The sequence below is a fragment of the Podarcis raffonei genome, chromosome 17 (assembly GCF_027172205.1).
Source record: "Podarcis raffonei isolate rPodRaf1 chromosome 17, rPodRaf1.pri, whole genome shotgun sequence".
Lineage (NCBI taxonomy): Eukaryota > Metazoa > Chordata > Lepidosauria > Squamata > Lacertidae > Podarcis > Podarcis raffonei.
In genome coordinates, this window is record NC_070618.1 from 21799533 (window position 1) to 21818778 (window position 19246).

A 19246-nucleotide genomic window follows, 5' to 3' on the forward strand; every position below is an offset into this window, starting at 1 on the left:
TTTTCTTGTGCCCTCAATCTTTCCCAACATCAGGGTCTTTTCCAGGGAGTCTTCTCTTCTCATGAGGTGGCCAAAGTATTGGAGCCTCAGCTTCATGATCTGTCTGTCCAGTGAGCACTCAGGGCTGATTTCCTTAAGAATGGATAGGTTTGATCTTCTTGCAGTCCATGGGACTCTCAAGAGTCTCCTCCAGCACCAGAATTCAAAAGCATCAATTCTTTGGCGATCAGCCTTCTTCATGGTCCAGCTCTCACTTCCATACATCACTACTGGGAAAGCCATAGCTTTAACTATATAGAACTCAATTCTGGCATTTATCAAGTGGACGCCATTGCCATTCTAAGAGAACGAGGGAGGTGTTCATGGTGAGTTCCAGCACCTCTTTTTCTAGTGAAATTGCACTGGGAAACATGAACTGGGGGGAGGGAGTTGAGAACATTGATGCACAATACCTGTGAAGGAGACTTTGTGTACAGATAGCAGTAGGTGTCATGTGCTGTGAAGATGCTCAAACTCAGGACAAAAGGGAGAAGCGTGCTAAGAGGAAGGCATGTTTGGCAAACCCTCACCGTGATCAACTCCCACCTGGAAACCTATGTCCCCACTGTAGAAGGACATGTGGATCCAGAATTGGCCTCCACAGTCACTTATGGACTCACTGTTAAGACCGTGTTCATGAAAGACAATCTTACTCAGCTATGTGTGATCATCAAAGAAGAAGAAGATAGCAGCAATGTAGCTGCCACTTCAACAGTCAACATAGTTTGCTGGTTGGGACAACTGCACAGGGATGTGTTACGGAAGCACTCGGGTGGAGGGGAATGGTTCTTACGTGTTTCGAATGCTTAGGGTGGTCTTGACACTTATCTACACTTATCTACACTAAATCATTCATAAATATGCTTTTAAAGCTGGCAGAGCCATGCTGGAGGAGTTTGGATGAGGGGGAAGTGACCATCTTGCTGGCCTCTGCTAACGAAGAGCATCCCATTTTGCCTTTCCAAAAGGCAGGAGGAAGCTACTGCCAGTGCCATTCTTACTGGTAGCACCAACAGAACAACCCCAAAATGAGGGGTTTCAGAGGAGGGGGCTGGGCTGGGCTGGACTGGACTGACGCAGCATCTGCTACCTGCCATGCTGTCCTTGCTACTGCCACATGATGGCAAAGGGCCTGATCCAGGCCCTCTCTGCTGCACCAACCTAGAAGTGGTGGAGACTAACAAGTCCTCTTGCTGCTGGCCAGGTATTTGGATTGACCCTTGAGTGTATCTTCAAACATATACGTGGATATATGACGCTCTCCTTAGGAACGCTCTCCTTAGGAGTAATTGCACATCCGTGTTAGACACAGCCTGACATTAGGGAAGTGTGACTGCCTGGAACCAATCCCTATACATAATGTTTACTGTTCCTCATTGCCCTTATAATTGTGTAAGCTAAGCAGATGGCTGTGGTTCCTTTGAAAAAGACCCTTGGTTAATTTTTGTGTTGCGCATTATTGCTAGAGTCACTAAGTTTGTTGTTCATGGTGTTCCTTTTGGAAAACCCCTGGGCTTTTGAATAAAGGTACAGAGAACAGACAATAGGGAAGTCATTGCTTGTCAAAAATACGCTTCTCATAGCTGGAAAAAGATGCCATCAGATCATTGTGCAGCTGCTCATAAAAGCTGACCTTTGAAGTTTCCAAACAACCTCAGCCAAGTATACCTGAAGGAGTGTCTCCACCCCCATCATACAGCCCAGACTCTGAGGTCCAGCGCTGAGGGCCTTCTGGTGGTTCCCTCCCTGCAAGAAGCGAGGTTACAGGGAACCAGGCAGAGGGCCTTCTCAGTAGTGGCACCCGCACTGTGGAACACCCTCCCATCAGATGTCAAGGAAATAAGCAACTATCTGACTTTTAGAAGACATCTGAAGGCAGCCCTGTTTAGGGAACTTTTTAATGTTTGAAGTTTTATTCTGTTTTTAGTGTTCTGTTGGGAGCCGCCCAGAGTGGCTGGGGTATTATTATTATTATTATTAATCGGTAAGGATTATTTATTTATTTATTTATTTATATTAAAGATTTTCTTGATTTACAAAAGTGTGTGCAATGTCTCTCTCTCTCTCTCGTATTTTTTCTTCTTCCATGTAACATTTTTACAAATCCTGTCACCTGAGCCCCAACCCTTAAGTTGTGCAGCCCGGTGAAAACTAGGATTCCTTAACCTGGTGTGCTTTCAAAATCCTCTCCTGCTATTGTTGTCTTTCATCTGTGCTGTCCCAAGCCATAAAATGCTTCCCACAGGTGCTTCGAAGTGTCCGCTTGTGCGAGATTAGATGAAGCAGAAAGCGCATAAGAAACTTGGGTTGGACAGTTGTATCCACATGCTCAGGCAGAAATGACAGATTCAGAAATGCCTCCGATGAAACAGAAGCCTAGAGAGTTGGCACACAAGTATGAACAGCTGGAACAGAGAGGGAGTTGGTGGAGAAGAACTTCAGCTCTCTTTCCTCACCTCCCTATATGCTGCTGCTGCTGTTCAGCATCATTGCTGCAGGCCAGAAACTGACGAGAAGGGGAGGAAGGGAAAACAAGGAATTCTTTTCCTCCCTTGGATATTAATCCGAGGAGGCAAAGAATTTGGCCTCTGACAAAGTGCCAGGGAGGGTCATGAGCCTAAAAGGTTCATTGGGTTCACCAGGACTTGAGACATATGATTTGGCTCTTAGAATTTGTTCCCACGAGATGTAATGATAGCTACCAACTTGGATGGCTTTAAAAGAGAATTAGACAGTTCGTGAAGGATAAGGTCTTAGGATGGGCGATATATCATCCAAACTGGTTTGAAGTCCATATTGTGATACCTGTTTCGTAATTTTTGTCCTCGCCAATATATGGCGAATCATGATGTGTGTTAAGAGTTGGGTGATATATCATCCAAAACTGGTTTGAAGTCGTGATAACAGTTTCATAAGTTTGGTCGATATATCGCGAATCGTGGTGTGTGTGTATCTACTGTGCAAAAATCACAATGTGGGGAAAACTGTGAAGCCAGCCAATGCTTCTCTCGATTCCTGCAGCCCCTGTTAACTCTGCTAGCTCAGCTCTCTCCTGAATCATGCAGGGGGTCAGCGAATCACAAGAGAAGGCGCCGGCAAAAATCACGATACAAGGAAAAACCTTATTTCAGACACCTGATATATTGGTATATCACAATGCTTAGCTGGTGATATATAACAATGTTGAAAACCAGATATCGCCCAGCCTTAGGCTCCAGTCCTGTACACAATAGGCAATATTCTGCCAACTGTTAGCACAATGATTCCCTCCAGCACAATGGGACTTCCTCTCTTCCCCATGCATACTCTGTGTGCCCTCCCAAAATCTGCTGGGGGCGGGGGACTGGAAACCCCTCAAACCAATTTGAGGAGGTCTAGTGGGAGCAGGGTGGAGGAGTTCTGCATAAGCAGAAATCCTTGTACTATCAGAACCTAGTGCTACGTTGAATACAATCCAGTGGCTCTTTTTTGTTGTTGTTTAGTCGTGTCCCACTCTTCGTGACCCCATGGACCAGAGCACGCCAGGTCCTCCTGTCTTTCACTGCCTCCCGCAGTCTGGTCGAACTCATGCTGGTAGCTTCGAGAACACTGTCCAACCATCTCGTCCTCTGTCGTCCCCTTCTCCTTGTGCCCTCCATCTTTCCCAACATCAGGGTCTTTTCCAGGGAGTCTTCTCTTACTTCTGAGTAAACATGTACAGTGGATGCTCAGGTTGCAAACGTGATCCGTGCGGGATGCATGCTCACAACCCGCAACGTTCGCAACCCGCAGCACTGCGTCTGCACACACGTGGGTTGCGATTCAGCACTTCTGCACATGTGCGACTGCCAAAACCCAGAAGTAACCCTGGTACTACCAGGGTTTCGGTGGTCCGTAACCTGAAAAAACGCAACCTGAAGCGTCTGTAACCTGAGGTTTGACTGTACAAGATTGCACTGTTAGTCTCCCCCCATCTGTTCAGTCCAGCAAAAAATAATAATGCATCATGTGACTCCACTCATCATGTTTTTCAGCTGCAAGTTGCATTGGCTGCATTTGGATGGTCACAATCTCGGTTTGATAAGATGAGACATGGTTGAATCTTAAGTGCCCCCATGCAGTTGCTTTGCTCTTCCCTTCGAGGAAAAGAGAAGTTAACTCAGCTATTATAACAATGGACGTTTAATGCATAAATTGATGTACCGTACATTTCGAGGAAATTAAGGGCAGGGAGATTCAGAGAAATGGTACACAAAGTCACAGAATGTGTGTGATGTACTCAGATAACCCCTTGAAGTGCTGACCAGCAACACAATTTTCTGCAGTTTTTAAAAAGACAGTGCTGAAGTGCACAAAGACGATCAGCAATTCACATGCTGCAGCGCTGACAAAAACCAGAAGTGTCAGCTCTATTTACCTCTGAAGCACCATTGCTTCCTCATACATTTCTAAAAGCGGAATTAAGTGGAAAGTGCAAAATTGCAGGCAGCTCAGAATAACAGTTTCCCATCTTCATTTTATCTCTTCAGTCTGTAACAGTCACCTCAGTAAGATCCTTGGTTTGAAGATCCAAATCTCCTTGGAATAGCAGAAAGACAAAGAACTTTAGACAAGTGATAAACGGGAAAAGCCTTTGTCTCCTTTTCTTTAACCAGATGTTCCAGAGTCCCCCAAATTCAAGGTTTCCATCTTTGTGTTTCGTACATATGACACTTCATAATTCAGAAACTGACACAGGGAGAACCCCCAGTTTCTCAGATTGATGGACCGTGAGTAATTTCTGGTCACATCTGTAGTTTTCAGGTTTGACACAGGAAATAGCGGGGATGGGGAATTGTTCTGAGAGAAGCTTAAATAGTGAAGAGAGATGAGAATTACGATTCCTTTTCACAAACTTAATCACCGATTTGAACACACACTTTCAGTCCTTGAAGTAAATCTACTATGCCTTTCCTTTCTCCCTTGAGAAGGTGAGTGAACTGAACAGATTGATAGTTTGGATGGAAACAATGCCATAGATTTCAGAAGCAATAACATCACCATGGATATATTATGCAACACTTTGCTATACACTGAGGTCCAGCCGAGGGCCTTCTGGCGGTTCCCTCACTGCGAGAAGTGAAGTTACAGGGAACCAGGCAGAGGGCCTTCTTGGTAGTGGCGCCTGCCCTGTGGAACGCCCTCCCACCAGATGTCAAGGAAATAAAAAACTACCAGACATTTAGAAGACATCTGAAGTCAGCCCTGTTTAGGGAAGCTTTTAATATTTGTTGAATCATTGTATTTTAATACTCTGCTGGAAGCATCCCAGAGTGGCTGGCCAGATGGGCGGGGTATAAATAATAAATGTTGTTGTTGTTGTTGTTGTTGTTGTTGTTGTTGTTGTTGTTGTTGTATGAACTGGCCAGTATGCAAATACTTTTATAAACAGAGAAGCAGCTAAACAGCATTAGGATGGGCCAGATGGTGATACCAATCTGGCCTATCCTACGGCCAATTTAGGAGGCAAATTCACCTCTGAGTGGACAATTGAGATTGTGGGAAGGCATTTCTCAGTCAAGCACTTCAGTTCATAAGAATAACTAGGGCCAATTCACACACTTACCAGAAAAGACCCCTTCTTTTATTTATACAACTTTTTTGCCTCTCAAAGTGGTTCACATTTTTTTAAAACAACAACAACAACCACAAAGTGGTGAAATAAAAATTAAAACTCGAATGGAAAAGGAGCAGAGTTGAAAACCTTCCATCTTATTTTAACAACCATTAGAAGCCATGTGGAATAAGAACATTAGCCTGGCTCAACACCATCAGGGATGGAGCTACTCTCACCTCCTGAGGGAATAAATTACACAACTTGGGTTCTGCAACAAAAAAATGTCCTATCTTACATTCCCGCCCTCCGCAACCAAACATCTTTTGGTGCTGGTAGGATATACAACATGAAGGTGTGGAGAGAGCTTGTAACATGAGATGTGGGTTTCATATGATTTGTGTAATCATTCTGCCTCCAAAAGGGAGAAATAGCACACAAATCCACATGTACACAGCTTGAGTTTCATTTTACCTTATGCACATTCATGCTCCATGTGTGAGGAGAAACCGTAGGTAGGATACATATGGGCATCGCCTAATTCGTGGACCCAAATCCAATTTGAAACCCAAACTTGGAGCTCCACAGTTATTTACAAATAAGCACATACAGGTGCACAACACACAAACTAACACAGACCTTTTCCTTCCAGTAAGATTCAGTGTGGTGCAGTGGAAGCATACTGGATTATGACTGGTTTGAGTGAGATTCAAATCTCCGCTTAGCCGTAAAGTTCACTGGAGATTTGCTTAAAGCTGCAGGTGTGGTTTTTAAATTTTATTTTTTTTAAAATGTACCAGAGAATTATATCAAAATTACATACTCTTTAAAAACTGTCGGAATAGTCTTCGTTTTCCTGGGAAGAAATATGAAAAGCGAACAAAATGTTGGTAGGTGTTTACCTAGAAACATGCAAGATTATACAAAGAGAGCTTCTGAGCTTGGCATTTTGCAAGCAACACTAGCTAAGGTTACCAGATTTTTTTCAAAGAATTTGGGGACACTTTTTTTTTGGAAAAGGGTTTTTTGTTTTTTTTAAGAAGTAATATGTTCTCTTCTGTGGTCTCCTCTGTTGCGTGGCCTTCCTCTGGGCTTCTCTCTTGGAGCACTAGCCGCCATGGAGTAGGCTCGGGTCGGACCTGGGCTCAGCCACGTGTCCTTGCCCTCCCAGTGCTCTCCTACCTCTCCTCCTCAGCGGCAATGGCGCTGCAAGGTCAGGGCTCCCCTCTTTATTCTCTTTTCCCTTTCTCTCTCATCCTTCTCCTTCTCCTCTCCTCCTTCTCCCTGCTTTGCCTCCAGGGTTTTCTTGGCCCTGGATCGTCGCTGGGCAGTCGGCCAGGTGCTCTTGCTCAAGGCTCGATTTGGGTCATGGGGGGGTCAGCGGTTCCCCCATTTGATGCGCTGGGTGTCCCCGGTTCCCCCTCAGCAGTGGCGGCGGCAGCAACAGCCTCAGCAGCCCAGAGCCAGCCTGATAGCGCAGTTGGCTCTGGTTGCCTTCAGGAGCTGCTCATTGCCATGGCACCTGCCATTTTGCCTCGCTGGAAGTCTCCATATGATGTGTCTTATGCCGTTGAACCAACCACGCAACATTCATTCCCTACTAATAAATCTACAACACTTAAAATATAAATCAGGGGACCTTAAGTGAAATCTGGGGACATTTCTGGGGACGGATTTTGTCCGGGGACAAATTTTTAAATCCGGGGACTGTCCCCGGGAAATGGGGACGTCTTGTAACCATACGCTAGCAAATCTATCATCGTGCTAAAACATCAGTGAAGCTGTAAATCCCCACAATAGGAAGTAGCTGTTCTTAGATATTTCCTGTTATCTATTCCTAGAGAAATCTGGAAATGCCCCAAAACACTTTCGGTTTTATTAACACTCCAAGTACTATTGCACAGAAGGAGAAGGCAGGGGAGGAGGAGGAGGAGATCCTAAAACCAGCTGTGGCTAAGAAGTTCCATTGAAAGCCAAGAGTCTGGAAATAGCCATTATCAAGTTGCTTTGTTTATTTCTTCTTGGGCAACCCTTACCAACAGATCCATTGGCTAGCGAGGGTTAGAATGCAGTAGTTGGTGCAGGGCAAGATTAAGGTTTGATGAGGCCCTAAGCTACTGAAGGTAATGGGGCCCTTTATATATCCAGCTGTCCTTTGTCAACAACAAATTGTTGCTGTTTTTTGTGTTGAATATATGCTATATGGTAATTTATGGACCTCATAGGTATCTAAAGCCATTTGCGCATGTTGCCATGCAACCAGTCCATGCAGAATGTAGGCACCCTGTATATAGAAATGAGCAAACCAGTGATATTTTAGGGAGTGGTCTAGCAGGCGGGGCCCATGACTTACATCATAGGAGCCTATACAACAGAAAACACTGTTGCTGTATGTAGGTTTTATTTTATTTGTTTTTTATCTTATATTTTGGAAATGCACATCCAGTTTTCCCCCCCTTTAAATTTTTTTGGGGCCCCCAAGAGAGTGGAGCCCTAAGCTGTAGCTTGTTTAGCTTATACGTAAATCCGGCACTGAGCTGGTGGCCTGCTGGAAAGAAACACTGACCCAACCTCTAGTCCAGGGGTAGCAACCTAAGGCCCATGGGCCATAAGCGGCCCATGGGGGTTGTCTAACCAGCCCATGGACCCCCGCTGTCCGCTTGGGGACCCCCCCACCCACTCAGTCGGCTCCCGTGTGCCACGCTAAACCATAGCTGTCAACTGTCCCTTATTTGGCGGGAAACTCCCGTATCCCATCGCTGTGTCTTGCTGCTGTCCCAGACAGATGATGTCCCTTAAATTTCCTGGCTTTCATGCTCGCCCGGCTCACGAGGGAAGCAGCGGCTCTAGGTCCTCCGCCTCAAGAGAGCGCGCACATGAGCTGCCGCATCTCCATCTCTCCCTTTTCCCCCTCAGGGGCACGACATGAGGAGACGGGTGGCGGTGGGTGGGCAGGCAGCTCCTCTCCTGCGAGATGTCTGCCACGCTGCCAGGGGAAGCCGGAAGCGGCAGCGGCGGGAGCGGCTGAGGAGGCGGCCTGAGGGAGGAGGAAGAGATGGGGATGGGGAGGGATGCAGAAGGGCGGCACTTTAGCGACCGCCGTGGCACCGCAACCACCTCATGCCGGGCTCGCGGGCGATGTACGCGAGAGTCTCTCTCCCTCCCTCTCGGGGGGGGGGAAGGGCTGATGGAACTCGTAAGCTAAGCAAAATCCCTTATTTTGGCTGCTGCTCCCTTATTTTCGAGGCTGCTGGTCCCTTATTTTCGAGGCTGCTGGTCCCTTATTTTCAAATCTGTAAGTTGACAGCTATGTGCTAAACCAGTGCGCAGCAGAGCAGGGACCGCCTTCCGCGAAGCTGGCCAGCACACCCCCATGCCAGAAGGAGTGCCGGAAACAGCATTTGCGCATGAGTGCATGCGCACTCCCGGCCCCCCGGCACGTCTGCGGGACTGTGAACCGGCCCAAGTCACAAAAACTTTGCCGAGCCCTGCTCTAGTCAATCCCATTGCTGCTGCTTAGGTAGAAAGGGAGAATGGAGGACGACACAATACAAGTGCCCCAGTGGGAACACCTGATGGTCTCCGCTAGTCTCTTTACACTACCAGCCTTGCCACCACCTTGCCTCTTGCCCTGGTGTTTTTCTGCTGGGTATTGTAGGCAGTCCTGGGACTGCACCATGACTCAGATCTGACTTCTGAGTCTTTACATGCAAATGTGTCTGCTTGCAACACAGAGAGACACAGACACAGAGAGATGTCAACAGGCAGAGAAAGGAGACAGATGCATTTTGATTAAGTTCTCTCTGGGACCAGAGGGATAAAAACTCTATGGAGCTGAGCCATTGCTAGGTTTTGCAATGTATTTTTTTTTTTTTGGAGTTGTTTTGCAACGTTTAAATATTTAGGACTCCCCCACCCCACCCCTGCAGTAAAGCTTTAAAACTTATTTCTTGTGGTAAATAAAATTCATTTCTGCACAAGAGTCCAGATCTGGGAGTTTCGTTGTACAACTCTAACAACCAGAAGCAAACAAGGGCTGGCCCACACTTCTGTGTGTCCTCCTGCTTCCCGCCAGAGAAACCAGCTCTTTGCTGCTGAATATGGAACCAATAGCAATAGGGTTTTCCACGGAATGCTGTTTGTTCCGATTCAGCAGTAAAGAGCGGGTTTTCCCAGGGAAATCTGCGAGGCAAAGGCAAAATCACTTGGACCTATACTTTCTAGGCAAAGGGACAAGTGGAAGTGTAGACAACCCCCAAATTGGGTGGTGCTCCCCTAATTCATAAACAGACTAGACACATTTAATTTCAGTGTCTGTATGACCAAAGTTAATTGTTCATTAGCTTTGATGATTTATACTCCACCTTTTGATTGAGATATCTCCAAAGCGGCTTCCAGTAGATTATAAATATATAGCAAAACCCACACATACAGAAATAACCCCAAGAGCCCGAGTCTTGCCATAGTCTCTCACCTTTTCGGGTACTCAGCTTTGTGCTTGACTTGCTCCTTTGGACTTTAATGGCAATTGCTATTAGTAAAAATAATGCCAGCAGACAAATTGGTAGGATGAATGAGAGGGGAGATTTCCCCCTGTTATGTGCTGGAGGTGTTTTATCTGTAAACAAGAAAATTAAAATATGTATATTATCCCGAACACAATCTGATACATTGCCCAGTTTGATCAAAGAAGCAGGATATAATTAATTAGGATTTTTTAAAAAAATCCATTTTCATAATTCTCCCTGCAATTGAAGCTGTTTCTTGTACGGACAGTGAGCTAACGCTACAAAAATCACCAGGTGCTGTGATGCTACCAAGAGCATCCCTTGGTACATCTTGGTGATAGTGCATATTGGTATTTAACTCACCCTTGGGACCAGCTGATTGTAGGGGCGTGCTACAGATTAATGTGAAACCACACAAGTTTTTACCTTGCAAAACCACTGATTTGTGGGCTGATGTCTCCTGATTCAGTTCCTGATTCCAGAATGCACAGCTGTAGTTTCCAGGCGTGCTTGGTTTGACTCTCAGGATGCTGGTTATGTTGAAAAGTCCATCCCTTGTCATTTCATATGTAGTGTTTGCATGTATGCTGGCATTCAGATTGCTCTCATAGTGCCAAGAAACTTCAGCCAGTGGGTACCCTTCTGAATGGCAAGCTAAGATCAAGTCTTCTTCCTCTCTTCTTTCCTGTAGATTGATTCTTTTGTAGGGTGCTGCAAGAATTGGAGGACAGTATCACAGAGCGCTTTGCAGTATTTTGGTGGCACTTTCCCCGTTTCTCTTCCTTTTGGTTGATTTATGCAATCATGGCATAATAGAAGACCCATGCTTTGAACTAAGCAAGAAGGGACATTGCATACATTTTGCATTTAATGTGCACATCTTTAAAATACGTTGGAAGAAACAAACCAGGAGATTTAGTTCAGGCATAGCAAGAAGCCAAGGCTTTCTACTTTGCTTATCCTGCCTGGGCCAGGAGGTTAGCAGGGGGTTAGTTTTCCTGACGGGAAACAGGAATGCAAACTCTGCATACTTCTCTCAAACCTAGAGACGCATACAGTACTAACGCTGCAATTCCAATAACACACACATGTTGAAAGTTGCAGCACATGCAGAAGCCACTCTTTTTTCTTCTCCAAATTCTCACAGAAATAACTGCAAATAATTAACTTTTTTTTTTAAAGATAGGAAAGAAGTATAATTAACTTTTTTTAAAAGACAGGAAAGATGTAGATCTAGTGGAACAACCACCATTGCATACAGCTGTATACACATAGGAGCCCTTTTCTGTGAGTTCAAAGCTGTGGAAAGTGTTAATCAGTTCCTTTGTTAAGAAACAAAGGATTAAAATGACAGAGTGTGTTCAGCATTCTTGCCTCCAGAGGAAACTAAGGCTGCAAATCATTCTCTTAGATTCTCACTGCTTGGGTGCAATAATACAGTATTACCATATATATATTGTAAGTTCTGCAGCTACCAACCTTCAACTTCCAAAGTAATGTACTTGTAGTCTGCTCCCTCGTATTTAACAACACAGATGTAATCTCCTGCATCTGTGAGCTTTATGTTGGTGATAGACAGCAAAGAAAGTCCTTTGTCTAACTCCTCACGTAACAATGACGCTCTCCCATGATAATCAGAATCCTGATGGGTGAGGTCTTCTTGGCCATTGTTGAGCTTGTAGACTTCTTTATCCCCCAGTGACAGCTTTCTTTGCCACGAGACACTTAGTCCCATCAAATTTAATGGGGAATGGACTGGAAAGCGACATCCCATAATCACATCACCCCCGTACTCCGCAGTGTAACGTGGCTGAAGAACTTTGACTGTGAATAAAGCTGAGAGGTTGAAACAAAGCATGAGTATCTTATCATGCAAGCACCAGGATTTATGCGGAACAGAAGAAGTCCAGTAAGTCTGATATCAACAGTGTGTGGATTTCTGGTTGGTATGTCTTCTTCTTGTTCACAACTTACTGACATGACTGCTTTCTACATGGAGGAATCAAGTAGGGTAGCCCCTTTCCATGCCAATGTCACCACACTACAGTGAAAAGGAAATGAAGAATTGGGCCCTTTAAATGAGTTTCTGTAAAAACATGCCATGATTTGCTGCCATTTTTAAAGAAAGTATTTGAGTAAAGAAAGTATTTTCACACAACCAGGATCAAACTTCAAACTCCCATAAGACCAATTTCATGCATATTCAGTAACTATGCATTTAACACATTCAGGATGCTTATAGAGAGATGGGAGAAGATTGTAGACATCTTCTTTCTTTGTTGAATGCATAGGAGCCAACCTTTCGCCTGCCCTCCTCCCAAAAAGATGATGGGTATTGTCATTCAACAGATGTGTGACATGCCATGCCATGTGATCGATTTTGCAGGGCAGGGCTCAAGTGGGCCCTCCAAAAATATAATTCACATTGGCATTCCTGGTTGGACGATTGTCTAGCCCAGGGGTCCTTCTCACACCACCTTCCCTGAACCACTCTGCGAGGCTGGGCTCACGTGCATGTCCTGGGCCCCATGAGGACACATTCCATCGCTGTTACATACCAAAGGGACAACCCATTTGGGACACCAAACTTATGGAGACCTTAGTAAGAGCATCTCAGGGCTCAGGAATATTTCCTGCAGACTGCAAAGGTGCAAGCAAAGTGCCCAGCAGCCAAGAATTGCAATCCACCATCCACAGTGGCTGAATATTCATTAATGGTAGACTTTTTCTGACCCTGGCATTCAGGAACGGGTGACCCACCCAACCCTTCCAGATAGCTCTGAAGCTCTTAGACTTCAAATCCAAAGGGAAATGTACAACTCTTTGAGGATTTCATTGTAAACTTGCCCAAATGAAAGCTCTCACCTGCAATCATATGAAGCTGGATTTCCAGTAGCACAACTGGCAGCAGTTTGGACATTTGCCTAGACATATCTGAAAGGCAATGTTGACATGATAAACATCCTACATTGTGGCATATAAACAACTGCTCTGCCAAAGAATGCATGTTTTTATGATTCAGTAATATACCCCTAAAAGAAGAGAATTCGACAGCTGAGATACATGTTTTGAACCTGACCTTATTCTCTGTTCTAAACTGTACTTTCGATGATGTATTAAGTATTAGTTTTATCTGAATTTAAATTGCCTCATTGCTTTGCTGTAACCCGTTCCGGGTGGGTAAGAAACACAATACACATGGCTCACAATTTGAAAAAGAACTTTTACAAAATATGGATAAACTTTTGTCTAAAATGTATAACTTTCTACTAGAATGGGAAACAAAAGATGAGCTGGTTAAAGCTTCAATGGCACACTGGGCAATAGATATAGGACGCAATATAGAGCTCAACCTCTAGGAGAAACTCTGGAAAAGTGACCTGAAATTTACTGCATGTTATTCATTGAAAGAGAATTACCTGAACATGATTAATAGATGGTACTTAATTCCGAGTAGGTTGGCTAAGATTGATGTGTTGGAAGTGTAAAGAAACAGGGGAAATGTTTTTTTCTCATGTGGTAGACATGTAAAAAGGGAAATGATTTATAATGAATTGAAAAAAAATGTTTAAAATTACTTTGCTCCCCAAAACAGAGTCCTTTTAGTTGGGGATAACCCAGACTGAAATTCCTAAGTGTCAGAGAAAATTATTTATGTATGCAACAACTGCGGCCCATATTTTGTTAGCCCCAAAATGGAAAGTGAGTGAGGTCCAAACTAAAGATTGGCAGCTTAAATTGACAGAATATGCACAACTTGCAGATTTAGCATATAGAATAAGAGAGCAAGAAGAACATACATATAAAGAAGAGTGGAAAACATTTATTGAATATATGGAAAATAACTGTATACAGCTGAAAATACTGGCAGCATTGAGATAAATTCAACAGAGCAAATAATTTTTGATGGATGTAAAAGCTGATTTGAATGGTTATAATAAAATATGCAGGGATGCATGACAGGTAAAATGAACCATGGAAAGAGAAGAAGTCATTGTTTCATAAAATTTGCAATTTAAGTAATAAGGTGCCAAAGTTGCTAGACTCTCGCTACCCCCCCCCCCAAGCTCCATGAACACATACCTGGCTAACTCCAAGACGGCATCGGTTTGTATGCTTCATGCAGCCTTCCAAGAAGAAATGTTCTAACCAACAGGAACTGATCCAGCTGCATTACAACTGGAGATGCCAGCTAGTATAGCGTGTGACAACCAGGAATGGATGAATCAGCCTATTTTTCATCCATATCACTTGCATATGTCTTTAGTCGTAAGTCTGTCTCATCCCATAGCCACATTAATCAGCATATGTTTGTTTGTTTGTGTGTGTGTGATCTCTCTCTCACAAAAATCACACTTAAATATGTACAGTCGTACCTCGTTTTGCGGTCGGGATCCATTCTGGAGCCCCAGCCGCTAGCCGAAAAGAATGCAGGGCAAAGCGCCACGTCTGCGCATGGAGTGGTTTAAGCTTCTGCGCATGTGCAAAGCGTGATGTAGCGCTTCTGTGCATGCGTGAGCAGCAAAACCGGAAGTAACCCGTTCTAGTACTTCTGAGTTTGCCGCGGACATTCACTAGAATGGATGTTTGCTGAGGTATTACTGTACTGTAAGCTTAACTTTCTATATATCGTATTTTTCCATATACAAGACACTCTTCCCATGTATAAGATGACCCCTAATTTTTTGGAACCCCAAATTAAGAAATCAACATTTTAAAATAGTTAGGGTTGCCGTATTTCAAGAGCCAGAATCCGAACCCTTGTGCATTCACCATCCGTGTATAAGACGACTCCCAATTTTTGACTATTTTTTTTAGCAAAAAAACCCATTGTTTAATACACGGGAAAATACGGTCTTTTTTTGGGGGGGGAACCTTTCTCTCTCAAAATATACATTTTAAAATGCATTTTTATATTGGTTTTGAGCCAAGAACCAACAACAGTGGTGTGGTCTCGACAGGGTAGATGCAAGGAAACCAATTTGGAGGCTGAATCCTCACCACCACTGCAAGGCGCACCAATATTCGGGGTCAAAGGATGAGATCTATTTTACATTTTCCACCTTAATGCTACACCCGATATTTGCCATCTGAGGTAGGATCTTCAGAGTACATCCTGATCAGGCTACCTTGCGCTGAAAAGCAAGGAAATGCAGGACTGAGCTATGCTCATTTTCAATAGTTAGCATGATAAAGGGTAAAGGGACCCCTGACCATTAGGTCCAGTCGCAGCCGACTCTGGGGTTGCGGCGCTCATCTCACTTTACTGGCCGAGGGAGCCGACGTACAGCTTCCGGGTCATGTGGCCAGCATGACTAAGCCGCTTCTGGCAAACCAGAGCAGCGCACGGAAACGCCGTTTACCTTCCCGCCGGAGCGGTACCTATTTATCTACTTGCACTTTGACGTGCTTTCAAACTGCTAGGTTGGCAGGAGCAGGGACTGAACAACAGGAGATCACCCCGTCACGGGGATTCGAACCGCTGACCTTCTGATCGGCAAGTCCTAGGCTCTGTGGTTTAACCCACAGCGCCACCCGCATCCCTTAATTATATCATGAGCCTGCCCCATATCTTCTCCAGATGCAGCTTCTGCACATGCTGAGAAGCGCACATTCCTTGACTCAAATATGCTGCCATGAATGATAAAGAGAGAGAGAGCAGGCCAAGTAAGATTGGAAACTCATTTTTTCATCTCTTCACCTCTGATTTGAATCGCCCAACCTATGCTTCATGCAAATTCCCCACAGGGAACAGAGGGGACAACCCAAAAACAGTATAGATCTCACTCAGCATTTTGCCCATTACTCTTACTTGTCACTTTTGAGTTTAAGGGTAAAAAGGAGAAAGGAGGAGGAAAGGAGAGAGTTCTGCTGACTTTGCTGCCACCAACTCCCCTGACCTATCCGCATCAGCATAGGTGCCCCCATGAAGGAGCCGGGCACCCACAAATTTTGGTGCCAAGGCCATGCACCCGACATGGCAACCATGGCTGTGGGCATCCACGATCACAGGGCCAAATTGGCACTCCTGCCCATCAGCACCGGACCACTACTGCTTGGAGACGACCACTGCTTCCCCTACCCTTTCTGAGCCGCTGCTGTGAGGCACCAGATTCCCATGCGCACAGCCCATGCTGCTTCAGATGTGTGCAGCAAGTCTTGAACTGGCCAGGTGGGACATTTAACATGGACAGCGGTCTGGATGTGTTGTTCTGCACAGCTAGCTTATTAATTTATCACCTTTGTACCTTGCCGTTCCATAAACAATGCTGACAACATGGTCAACAACAATAAAAAACCCCAATTAAAAATGTATTCTGTGTGTGTGTGTGAGTACACACACACACACACACACACACACACGACAACAATAAAGCTGTCATGGGATAAAGAACATTGTTATGGGACAGTCTAAAAACTGGGAAGGAGGCGCAGACTTTGGACTTTGTTGGGGTTTTTTGGACTTTGTTGGGAGTTTTTTTTACTACCACCCTGGAGTCTACCAATGGGAAAGAGCAGACATACATTAGGAATTAATGAAGATGCCCTGGGCACAAACTCAGGGCAAAAAGTTGTGATCAGTAGCAGAACCGCAGGTCCTTTCCACCGCAGTCTACTCCTGGTCCTTAGGGTTCTGCTGTGGCTGTGTACACTAACTTCAAAGCACATTCTAAGTAAGTACACATTATTCTAGGGTTGCCATATTTTGAAGAGCAAAGAAGAGGCCTGGGCCGGGGGGTGGAGAGGGATGTGGGAGAGAAGATGCTTGCCTAGATAGCCCTATAATGCCAGTGTACTGGAAGAAGCAAAGATCATCATGAAGAAATGATTCTTCAACATCAACTTCATTGGACTGGTCATGTTGTTTGGATGCAATGATTCTTCAACATGGTCATGTTGTTTGGATGCGTGATTATCGTATTCCAAAGGAACTACTCTACTCTGAACTTAAAAATGAAAAGCGTAATGCTGGTGGTCAACAAAAGAGGTTTAAAGACTCTCTCAAGGCAAATCTTAAAAAATGTAGTATAAACACTGACAACTGGGAAACACTGGCCTGCGAACGCTCCAATTGGAGAACAGCCTTTACCAAAGGTGCCTTGGACTTTGAAGATACCGTACTCAAACTCAGGACGAAAGGGAGAAGCATGCTAAGAGGAAGGCACGTTTGGCAAACCCTCAACGTGATCAACTCCCACCCGGAAACCTATGTCCCCACGGTAGAAGGATGTGTGGGTCCAGAATTGGCCTCCACAATCACTTACTGACTTTTAAAACCGTGTTTATAGAATGACTATTTTACTCGGCTACGAGTGATCACCAAAGAAGAAGAAAGATGGCTTGATCCTGCAGGATCCTTGTTATGGATGTATGGGCTCAGCCCAGAAGCTTTAACCAGTGTGTCATGTTGGCTCTCAGCTTCATTATCAAGATAATTCTCTAAGGCCCTGTTCTCCCTCCATCTTAAGCACAGTATGTGAGTCATGGGATGGGGGCTTTCTGATGTTGACGACAAGAAAGGAACTTCAGCCTCATCACAGCACTCCTTTTGATGAGTACGGTAGGTTCCCCCTCCAGCATATGACTTCGAGTTTATTGTTGTTTTAGCCTAATTGTAGGCATTTGATTGTTTGATATTGTTTTAATTTCCTATCATGTTGTTTGCTACCTTGATTTATTTTTCTTTTATGGGAAAGAAGGAGAAAACTGTTGAAAATAAGTAAAAGAATAACCAAACATGCATGTCTGAATCAGCTCTTGTCCAATTTAACACTTCCAGAATGGCAATTCCCAAGCACACGCATGCTCCCTTTAGTACCAAAGAAAAAAATGAGGACGTTTTGGCAAATTCCAAAAATCCACCAGGACAGAAATGTTACTCCTGAAAAAGAGGACATGTCCTGGAAAAAGAGGATATATGGCAACCCTACATCCCCCCTCCTAGAATACTGGGCACTGTACTTTACCCCTCACAAAGTTAAAATTCCAACCATCCCTTAACAAACTACAATGCCCATAATTCTTTGAGGGAAATAATGTGTTTTAAAGGTATAATGGACACACATCCCTATTTTAGATTGGGGGGAGGCTGTTAGACAACTGGGGGTCTGATCTACTGCAAATCACCTAGAGATCTACCAGTGGATTCTGATGTAGCTTCTGCCCACTGCATAATGTCAGTAAACTCATAAAAATTTACACACACACACACATTCATTTCCTTGTTTAAAGATTTGGCAATGATTAATCTCCACCAATTCCCTTCACATCTCATGTTTTCCAAGAGAGCTGCCTGACAATCCAGACAAATTATTTGTTCTAGAGCATATTAGAAATACTGATGTTCTGTATCAGAATTATATTCACCTCAAGATTTAAGGCCGATCTCCTTCACAGTCAAATTTGTTTTCCCAGGCAAAAGAGCGCCTCCTTGATGTATGTGCCTTGAGACAGCCAGCGAGGAACAAGGTATCATGCTTCATTGCCAGAGTCTTCTCTCATGAATAAAATGCTGAACTCCGACAACTAGCTTTTCTGAAGAAAGTGGTTGGATAGATGCCAGCCTTCTTTCGGGAAATGAAGTGCTTGTGGTTTCTCTTTTATTGTCACTCTTTTACTTTTGTATTCGGTTGTTCTGCATTCTAAAAGCAAAACAAAGCAGCTGCATACTGTACTTCCTTGTGCACAAGGTCATGGCAACACATCTGACCTACATCTTTCTGCAGCAGGAGCACTGCTTTGTTTGAAAATAACAGCAAGCTGACAGCTCTTCAGCACCCTGAATATCCAATATGCACTCCTAGGTGATGAATGACAAAGATCATGGCTTAACTTTGTGCTTTCTTCTCTGATTATGCTGTACTTTGGCCACCTCATGAGAAGAGAAGACTCCCTGGAAAAGACCCTGATGTTGGGAAAGATGGAGGGCACAAGGAGAAGGGGATGACAGAGGACGAGATGGTTGGACTGTGTTCTCGAAGCTACCAACATGAGTCTGACCAAACTGCGAGAGGCAGTGGAAGACAGGAGTGCTTGGAGTGCTTTGGTTCATGGAGTCACGAAGAGTCGGACACGACTAAACGACTAAACCACAACAAGCCCAGAGAGACTCTTTGCAAAACCAAGT

At 44.5% G+C, this 19246-nt stretch overlaps 2 protein-coding genes across 3 annotated transcripts in view; one reads left to right on the forward strand and one right to left on the reverse strand.

Moving 5' to 3' along the window:
* The window catches only part of PLGRKT (plasminogen receptor with a C-terminal lysine), a 231538-nt gene that overhangs the window by 179303 nt on the left and 32989 nt on the right, over positions 1-19246 (forward strand). The window lies entirely within an intron of this gene.
* LOC128405376 (programmed cell death 1 ligand 2-like) lies at positions 4230-18701 on the reverse strand. Of its 2 annotated transcripts, XM_053371922.1 has the most exons (7): positions 18487-18701; positions 12985-13053; positions 11599-11955; positions 10546-10830; positions 10086-10229; positions 6435-6467; positions 4230-4596 (listed from the first exon to the last, which is right to left on the reverse strand). In XM_053371922.1, exons 2-7 carry the CDS (start codon positions 13049-13051, stop codon positions 4544-4546), a joined length of 939 nt encoding a protein of 312 aa, XP_053227897.1. In that variant the 5' UTR covers positions 13052-13053; positions 18487-18701; the 3' UTR covers positions 4230-4543. The 2 variants fall into 2 exon arrangements, with proteins under 2 accessions (XP_053227897.1, XP_053227898.1); XM_053371923.1 differs by lacking the exon at positions 6435-6467.